The sequence below is a fragment of the Cyprinodon variegatus genome, unplaced genomic scaffold (assembly GCF_000732505.1).
Source record: "Cyprinodon variegatus isolate N-32 unplaced genomic scaffold, C_variegatus-1.0 Scaffold344, whole genome shotgun sequence".
In the NCBI taxonomy this organism is placed as follows: domain Eukaryota; kingdom Metazoa; phylum Chordata; class Actinopteri; order Cyprinodontiformes; family Cyprinodontidae; genus Cyprinodon; species Cyprinodon variegatus.
In genome coordinates, this window is record NW_015150797.1 from 74,216 (window position 1) to 83,576 (window position 9,361).

Sequence of the window (9,361 nt, forward strand, 5' to 3'; positions counted from 1 at the left end):
TCCCAATTGGATTTCCCATTGGGAACCTACTAGGACTAAGTTGCTAACTGGTTAGCAAGATGCTTCAGAGAAACCGGCCACAACCAAACGTGTTTGCGAACCTTCCGCCACAACAATCCCGCCCCCTTTATAAACAACCAATCACATTCACTTTATACACTCGTGTAAAGTTGTGCACCGCTCGGCAGAATTCGGAAATGCAACGGTTGGAACAGCCGCTTCCCTCCGACTTTAAACAAATGCATTTTAATAAATTAGATTCCATTAAAGCGATAAATTAAATTAAGAAATATATATCAACTAGATTCATGACTTATTTTCAAGTGTAGTTTAGATTATTATGGCTCACAGTGTATATAAACATAAAACATCTTTTATAAAAATGTTAATGATTTTCATACATGGTTGAGGGCTGGTAAACAGTATGTTTATCTGTAGTCAGCATATGGTCGACGTTCCTTATGAATGAATTTCTGCATTTTTAAATTACCGCATTAGAGGAGTTTGAAGGAAGCAACAAAATGCGAATACATTTAAAAATATCAGTTTTTATGTTCACTCTAAGTTGAGATTGAAATCCTTTTTTCGGGTAGTTTGTGTTGTAGCAAATATTTAACTCACACCTGTCAGCTGTTTCCAGAAGTAGAATCACATTTCTCTCTCTCTCAGTCTCACTGGATGACATGAACCATCGCTAAAATAAAGTAACTGAAATGCCCGGTTCCATCCCTGTTTACCACAGCCAGCGTAACATCAGCGTATGATGACGTTACGCTTTGCATAGCCTTTTTTAATTTGCTCCAATGTTGGAAGCACATGTATTTCATTTTTGTTTTTGGCTTTTTAAAATTTGCATCAAATTCATAACATCACATCTTTTTACATTTCACTAAACTAAAGCATAGCAATGTTCAAAGCTGGATTTAATAAATCATTAATGCAGCAAGACATAAAGCCATGAGTTTAATAGAATCTGCTTAAGAAGTTTAAAAACTGTTAGGGGAAAGAATAGAGCTTCCAATGTTCTGCCAGCAGGGGGCAGCAAAAGCACTCATTTTGCCAGAGGGGGACGATGAGGTGACAAGGAAGTGATCTGGAGTTAGGTGTGATTTCACTAATTTTTCAGTTTTTAAATGGGTTTATTTTAGTGGTTGACCTTTGCTGTTCATTTATGCTTTCTTAAAATATGGACTTTGTTTTGCAGTTTATATTTGTGTATTTTTCCTTCCCCTAAACACTATTAATATGTTTAAAAAAACATTTTGTTCAGACTAAAACATGATTCATAATATTTTTGTATGAGGGTTTTTTTTATTTCTCTGGTGTTTTTATTTTCATTTTTGTTAACTAAACATGTTTTTGTTATTTTTGTTAAACTATAATATTTAAATTAACAAAAATCAAAGCAGGAAAATACATCACTTTGGATCTTATGAAGTTATTCTGTTTGAATAAGATCCCTTAAATGACTGTTCATTTATTTATTGTTTTTGATTTATTGAATAGGCTTATAAATTCCTGCCAGTGTTCTTTGCTTTTCCACATTTGTGGTAAACCAGAAAGCAGTGATGCTCTTCCTGACCTGAGTTCTTCTTTCCAGGTGGTCTCTTCCAGTCCAGCATCATCAAACAGGGACTCATCACTCGCTTCGTTCCCTTCCTGCCATTGACGCGGACTCACGTGGAGCGCTGCGCTCGCTCGCAGCTGTGTCAGCAGGGCGTCTGTGACCGCAGCGACGTGGTGGAGGCGGTCGGAGGAGACGTGGTCTACTCTCCTGTTGAGGGACAGTACTTCTCCACCACTGGCTGTAAAGCGGTCTCTGCAAAGATCAGCTTCTTTCTGTGAGTCGGAGCAGGACAGTTGCTCAGATTTAACTGGAGGAAAAGCTCCTCTGTTTTTGTTTTGGGAAGAATTGTTCTTTGATTAAGAACAAGGTGAGCGGTGGAACGCAGGAATCGTTCCTAAGCAAAAATTTAAAAGGATGAAGTGAGGAGGGAAAACTCTCTGACCGTGTTCATTAAATACTGGAAGAAGATAAAAAGCAGCATCCCTGGAGGAAGATGGCTGCACCCTGAAGCATTCTGAACCAGGAGCTGTTTCTACCACAGGGGCGTCTTTTAAAGCCTTTTAAATGAAATTCTGCAGCTGCTTCAGGTCACCAGGTTTATATTTTTAAATTTGTTTTATTTATCACATTTTATTTTATTTAACTATCGGAGAACTGTAAGTTTCACTCAGAGATGTTTGGGAATGCACAAGAACAAGAATCTCTCCTTCATATTACAGAAGGTATTTTTATTAAAAGGGCTCAGAGATTTAAATATTCTCCAATTAACCCATTTTTATAAGATGCCTTTTTTAACTTAGAAGAAGTCATCCAGGAAGGAAACAAAGAACTGATTATAATCTTATAAAGAAATGCCAAAGCTGGCTGAGGTGAAGCATGTGGGATCCAATTATTATGGTAGCACATTATAAATTCTGCCAGCAGGGGGCAGCATTGGCTTTTTTTTTTCTTTTTTGGGTTTATTTTCACCACTACCAGATGATGGACTCACCCTGGAGTTTGTTTTATTTTTACTCCTCTTCATGTTTTTTATTAATTTTATTCTGTTTATGTTTGATCCAAACACTCTGGCTGCACTTTATGGACTAAAAAAGGAACTCATTGTCCTAAGAATTCTAATGTATTCTGAGAAACTAAATCATAAACCAATGCCAAATGATTGAATTGTTTACAGCTGAGCAGGGATTGTAAAACACTGATTTCTCAGCGTATTAAATGAATTTCATCAGCTGTGGGACGTTTGCTTGAATAAGTGCAGCACAAAGCTGCTTCATCTGCGTGTCAACAGAAGAACCCAGCCTTATGATAAAGCCTCTAGGTATTAACTGTATCTGCCTGCTTACAGTCAACCGGTGCTCTATGGAGTGCATAGTCGCTGCGAAAGTTTTCTTTGAAGACATTTAGAATATAAATGTTTGAAAAGGGAAATAAATAAATGTAAATATGTATTTACACAGTGTTTATACACAGGTTGAAATGGTGCAGAGTGCTACAAAACTGTAGGTGACCGCAGACAGGAGGCCTCTGATTGGTTAGATCTACATCAGTTCTACACTATGCGTATTTCCTGTTTGGTACCTTACCAGCTTGTTTGTGTGACTGTCATTGCGGAAAACGACTCGTGAAGTTGGACCAGCTAAAAGAGCGAGGTACACAAGAACGCTGGGACCCTTTTTCCACCTGGATCCCAGCTCTTTTTCACCCTCATGTCCCTCAATCGTCGCACAGACTTGCCTTGTGTGTTTCCACTTCCTCACCGCCTCGGCCGTATCTAGACCCCCAGCTAGTTCATGATTGTCCCTCTGGAATTGTGGCGTGGAATAACAGAGCAGACCATGCTTCAATATTGGGCATACATCTAAAATATCTGCGAGCTCACTGCGGCACACTGCTGCGGGAGGAAAACCAGCCCTTAAGGGTGCAGAATGTGTGGGGTCTGCAGATATGTTAGCAGCAATTATCCTGGCCCTAGAATCGTAAACATTCTGGATGGAGGGAAGTTTTTAGATGAGCCTAACCTCCCAGGGATGGGCGGACTGCAGGGTGGAAGTGGAAGATGACCAGCAGATGCTGTACGGTTTCACACAGAAGCACATTACTGACAAAAGTTTTTCTGTCTTTATTTACACGTTCATCAACTTTGATGACTTCCCGTTCTATAGAATCCAGTTTGTTTTTTGTACCCCAGGTTGAAAGAAATATGAAGCTTTCTTTAAGGATCTTCCAGAAGGTTTAGGAGTCTGCTGAGAAAAAAACAGATACGCAGCATTTGCTCTGATTGATCCCAAAGGTTTAATATAAGTATGACATCATAATATTCACTTTCTCCCCACTAACTTTAAAATGCATGCAGTGATATGGACATGATTGGAAAATCCAAAGTCGATGCTTCTGGAAGTAAAGTTTTATAACAGCAAAAAGCTTTTGATTGAATGTTTTTAAACAGCCTCATCAGTGTGAGCTGCTTTTAATAGCTAGTTTGCTGCTGGGGGGGATATACAGGTGTCTGTTGTGACTCAGCAGTTGCTGCCTATCGACCTGGAAGGGTTAAGTGGAGCTCCGAACTATATTTTTAATACAGCTGGCTGTCCTCTTAGGAGTGGACGTCCTGATGAATTTAGCCCAAGGTCAAGAACACGGGATGTCCAGACCGATCAAAAAATACATCTCTTTATAGGTCTCGGTCCGCAGGCTTAAAGCTAAAGCTCATCACCAGATGTGGGTACTAACCACTGATCTCTGTTTATTCACTGGAAAGCTGCCATCTTGGTACTCCCTACTCACACAGAGTTGTGCTATAAAGATGCCGACATGTGTAGCATTTTCCTGCAACAATTGGATTCATTTTGATTAATCATTTATTGAAATAATGGTCAACTAATTTAGGAAACGATTCATCTTTAACTGGAGTTTAGAGACTCTAAAACATGCCTTTAGCTGACAGAGCGACCCACTTAGAGCAGTAATTATTTCAAAATTGTAAAAAAAAAATTGTTTGGCATTTAAGATAAAAAAAAAAAAATAAAATAAAAATTCCCCTGTCAATATGCTTTATCCAGAACTTAACAAGTCAAAAGTTATAGTTTCACCTGGTTTTATTCTGTATTAAATCTTCAATGTTTTGCTATCCAATCATTAATCGAAAAATTAATCGACAGATTAATCAATTAGCAAAATAATCGTCAGTTGCAGCCTTAAAATATATGCATACACAATTTGCATTAACAGACGAACTTGTAATTCAGTCTTGATGTTATATCTTGAAATATATGTGATATGTAATTACCATAACAACATAATCTAAACATGTATGTTCCATGTACATCATCAATTTAGCACTTTAGGCACATCATCAGATAGTGTGTGTGTTTGCACATATGTAATATTCTTAACATCTAAGTACATTGTTAATATGCTCCATTAACGCACTAATTGTGTTTTGATGGATTTGTATAAAATGTTATATTACATTATTTATAGGCTTCATAGACTAAATACTCTGTAAAAAAAAAAAAAGTTAATATGAACTAAGAATGTGTCTCTTTTTTACCATAAATTACAGTAATCTACTGATGCTATGAAAGTGTGTGTCAAAGTGATGAATTTATCTTTATTTTAAAAGTCTTTTGCTCTGAAAATGAGAACATCATCAGTGTTCGATGCTGTTGAGCACGTATTGTTTACATTGTGACCGGTCTAACTAGGGAGTACCAATATGGCAGCCGGTGACTTCACAGCACCGTGTACTACCAACGTCCTATCGGCTATCAGGTGGATAAATGGAGATCAGTGGGACTAACTGCATGTAATCAGTTACTAGTACTTGATTAACTTTTCCACAAAAATCTACTTTTAGAAGTAGTTTTACTGCAGCATAGTTTTTTCTTTCACTTGATTATTATATTAAAATGTCACTGCAATGACTTGAGTAAAATTTTTGGCTACTTCATCCATTGGGAGTAACTTCATTGAAAAACAAATAAACTTGTTTTTTTGTTTGTTTTTTAATTCCTCCACAGATATAGATACATAAATGTTACAAGCGTACTCGAACCCACCATGAGTTATGGAGGTCAAGCTGATATGCCGTAAGATGTACTGTACATAATGTCACTGGTCATAGTCATTCCACAAAAAGAAAATTAAAAACAATCTACTGAACTTTGTTTCCAAGTTTGAAGCTTTCTCACTTAAACAAAAGCAAGGCTACTGTATAAAACTTTTAACTCAGCGCTATTTCTGACATTTTGAATAGATAAAGCTTCCTGGGTGGGAAGCGAAACGTCTTCAAACTTGGAAACAAAGTCCAGTAAATTGTTTTTAATTTTATTTTTGGAATGTCACTGGAGGTGCTGGTTTTATAAGTTTTATGTTGAAAAGAAAATTGGTTTGGAAAAGTCTGGAGTTATGTTTTAATTAAATTTTTTGTCTTTATTATTGTTATCTTTAAAAGACTGCCTTTAATTTTAAATATCAGATGTTGCGAACAGTTAAATAGTGCTTGAGTACCAGATTTATCAAATACTTTTTCACTCAAGTAATTTCCTAGAAGGTTACTTTTTACTCTTAAGTAAAAATGTGATAGAGTAGTGATACTCTTACCTGAGTACAATTGGTCAGTACTCTACCCACCTCTGTTCATGACTGAACAATTAGAAAAAGTATGACTACTTTGAAAGTTTTGGGCGGGAAAACCTCTTTTACCAAGAAAAAAAAAAGCCAGAATTAGGCTTCCGAAGCTCCTTCTGAATGTACCTCAACACTGCCAATAAACATAGGCTGCACAACATTTTAAATCATACTCCTTAACGTTTAATTGGATGTGTTGGGTGGTCGACTGTTTAATTTAAGGTTCTTTCCCACATTTTATCTTTATGTTAGTGAGTGAGACATAAAGCTAACAGAGTTTGGGAAATGTTTCTTGATCACAACATTTTGCTTATTTATAGATTCAACAATAACATCACAGTTTCACGTTAAGCTGATGATCTTTGACTATAATTTGCAGCATTACTCTTAGGCGAATATGGGACACACCATCTTAAAAGAAACACCACCTGTCCGACACGGTGGTGGAAGAGTGATTGTATGGGCTTGCTGTAAAAGCAGCTTTAAGGAAATTAAAAAAAGTCAGAGCCCCCAAACTGATTGAGAAAGGTCAGAGTTAAACTGTGTTTAGTTACTATTGTCCAGCCTTTTGTCTTCTCAGCATCTTTGTTTCTTTTTCTGCTATTTTGTGGCCGGTTGAAAGCATCAGACTCACCGGCAAACAGTTCCCATGCTCAGTTTCCAGCCCAGTGGACATTTTGGAGTCATCCTCCTGTCTAGAATAAAAAGGAAAGTAACAGTCACAGCCTCATATATATGCCACAACTTCCCACGATCCTCCTGTGATGACTTCATCAGCACGTAGCCTCCGCCCACCACCACACCCACCGTCACCCAGGGCGCAATGAGGAAGAGGAGGGGTTCAAAGGTCAGCTCAGAGGTCTCCTCACCCCAGCTGCTGTTGCTATGTGTCGCCATCTCAGTCCACAACAATAAGACACACACAGAGCGACACTGATGCCATGCTGACCACTCCTCTCACATCTCTGTGACCTCTGAGCTGATTTTCACACGCTCTCAGCAGAAGAGTCAACCTGCTGCCTGTCTCTGGTGTTTTTTAATAAAATATCAGGAGGAAATGGCCGTTCATTGCTTTTACTTTCCTTGTTTACATCATGTCGGCCTTCATTCCTCCTCCTCAGCCTCTACTTGTCCAGTTGAAAAACAAAACTCCTCAACTTCTTGTTTAGTCTTATCTCTTTGATTCTTCCCCTCTTCCTGTCCTTCATCAGAGGTGCTGGGGGGTTTCACTGTTCCTTCCTCCCCCTTCAACACCCACCTTCACATCTGTGAGTACCCCTCTGTCTCTTCATTCTTCTCCCTAACCGCTCCATTATTGGGGCTCTTTCACTTGTAAATGTGGCCAGCGATACTTCTGATGGGTCTTTTGTGCACGTGGCCCGGGTCAGGAGAAAGGTAGGGGCTAGAGGGAAGGTGAAGGGGGGGTGTTTGGGCTGTGAGGGAGTGGGTCATGGTTGAGGGTGGCATAGGGAAGGGGGAGCTGTTTCAGGGGTCTTGTGCTGTTTTTTCTAGCAGGACAATTGGGACAAAGAGTTAAATCCTTTTTTTGTGCGTGCAGTCATTTGGGATGGGCCTAGCTCTTACTTCAAATTCCAGCAGCCAGTCGGCTGCCCCCAGTCCCCCTCCCAACCCCCCACCCACCCAGCAGTAAAGTGCAGACGAACAGGACTCAAGTCGGAACCTCAGAATGTGCCCCCAAAGGAAAAGCACCTGTATTTGTTCATGTGTGCATATCTCTATGCATGCAGCAACGCAACTCTGAATGCGAGAAATCTAACACCGGACAAATTTGAAGTTGTCCTTCTCTTTTAATATAGTGAAATGTTTGCTTTGTCAGATGTATCTTTGGATCTAAGTCTTCTACGTGCAGACCACTGTTCGGGACCTAAATGATTAATGCCACCTGCTTTCTGTTCTAGACATAACATCTTCTAAACAATCAGGTAATTTCTACATGTCAAGAAAATCATGCCTAAATCAAATCTTTCATTCATTCTTTGGAGGTCATTCCTTGAAATGCCAAACCCCCTTTATTGTGACTCAGCAGATCTTGAAGATGCGAGTGGAGCAAGTGTTTCCATAATGTCACCAAACTGGACACAGACATATTGGCAATGCTGAGGTCTGTCATCAAAAGTATTGTTCAAATCTGTATGAAGGAATATGAGCAGTATTTCTGGTGTATCCATTACAGTTTGTCATATAGATATTATTGCCCCATTCTTTTGATAAGTTTCAAGTGCGTATATTTTGCATTAACTGGCCACTACTTACAGTACAATATGAAGAGCTGCATCATGCCCTCACAGTGCTATGCACTACATTTAGTGATATACTCATTCCCACGATAGTGGTGACAAACTACATTGTAGCCGCTTCCATCATTCTGCCCTGGTGCACACTAACCAAAGTGAGACTGCCAAATAATCAGTGTTACCTGACCCTACGACCACCAACAACAGCTAAAGGAGACGAAGTGCCCAACTTAAGGAGAGAACCACAAAAATAGGGTTCAAAACCACCACTTACAGGAAGAACCCCTTCCTCCTCAGCCATTGTCCCCATCTTTAGGATGGCTGTGCTGTCTGTACTATCTACAACCTCAAATCCTATGCCCTGCATGTTATCTTGCTTAAATATGTTGATACATATTACACCTTGCCTATTTAGACAGTGTATGCCCAGTCCCAGAATCTTCTAAAACGCTGGAATATGCTGGACTTTCTATGTATCTTTTCAATTTTGGGCGTATGCATAGAGTATTCATAACAAGGCCAGAGCATATGTCCAATGACAGCCTAACTAATGCATAACGCACGGCAGCGTAATGCCAATGAAATGATGCACAAGCTAGTGTTCTGAGGGGCGCAGTGATGTGCACAGAGGTGCCCGGCCTGCATAAAAAGATGTCTTTGATCGCGATATTAACCAGCTACTGTTTACCGCCCGCCAAAAAAAAAAAAAAAAGAATAAGGAAAAAGAAGCTGTGCAGTCGCAGCAGATTCAGCGTAATAACTGCTAGGAAGTTGGTCGTGGGCGTGAACGCAGGGAGGATCCATCACACTCACCTTCTTGCTCACTCTATGATGCAGATGAAGTCTGGAGGAGAACCCCCTTTCATACCAAAACGCTGCCAATATGGTAGCTTACATTGGAAAAACATTG

The 9,361-nt window shown here is 39.4% G+C and overlaps 1 protein-coding gene across 1 annotated transcript in view; it reads left to right on the forward strand.

Annotated features, from left to right (window-relative positions):
- tor2a (torsin family 2, member A) overlaps positions 1-3,332 on the forward strand; it is a 7,441-nt gene extending 4,109 nt beyond the window's left edge. The window contains exon 5 of the mRNA XM_015385579.1: positions 1,601-3,332. Coding sequence (XP_015241065.1) covers positions 1,601-1,845 — 245 coding nt within the window. The 3' untranslated portion in view covers positions 1,846-3,332. The remainder of the gene's footprint in view (positions 1-1,600) is intronic.
- The last annotated feature ends 6,029 nt before the right edge of the window (positions 3,333-9,361 follow it).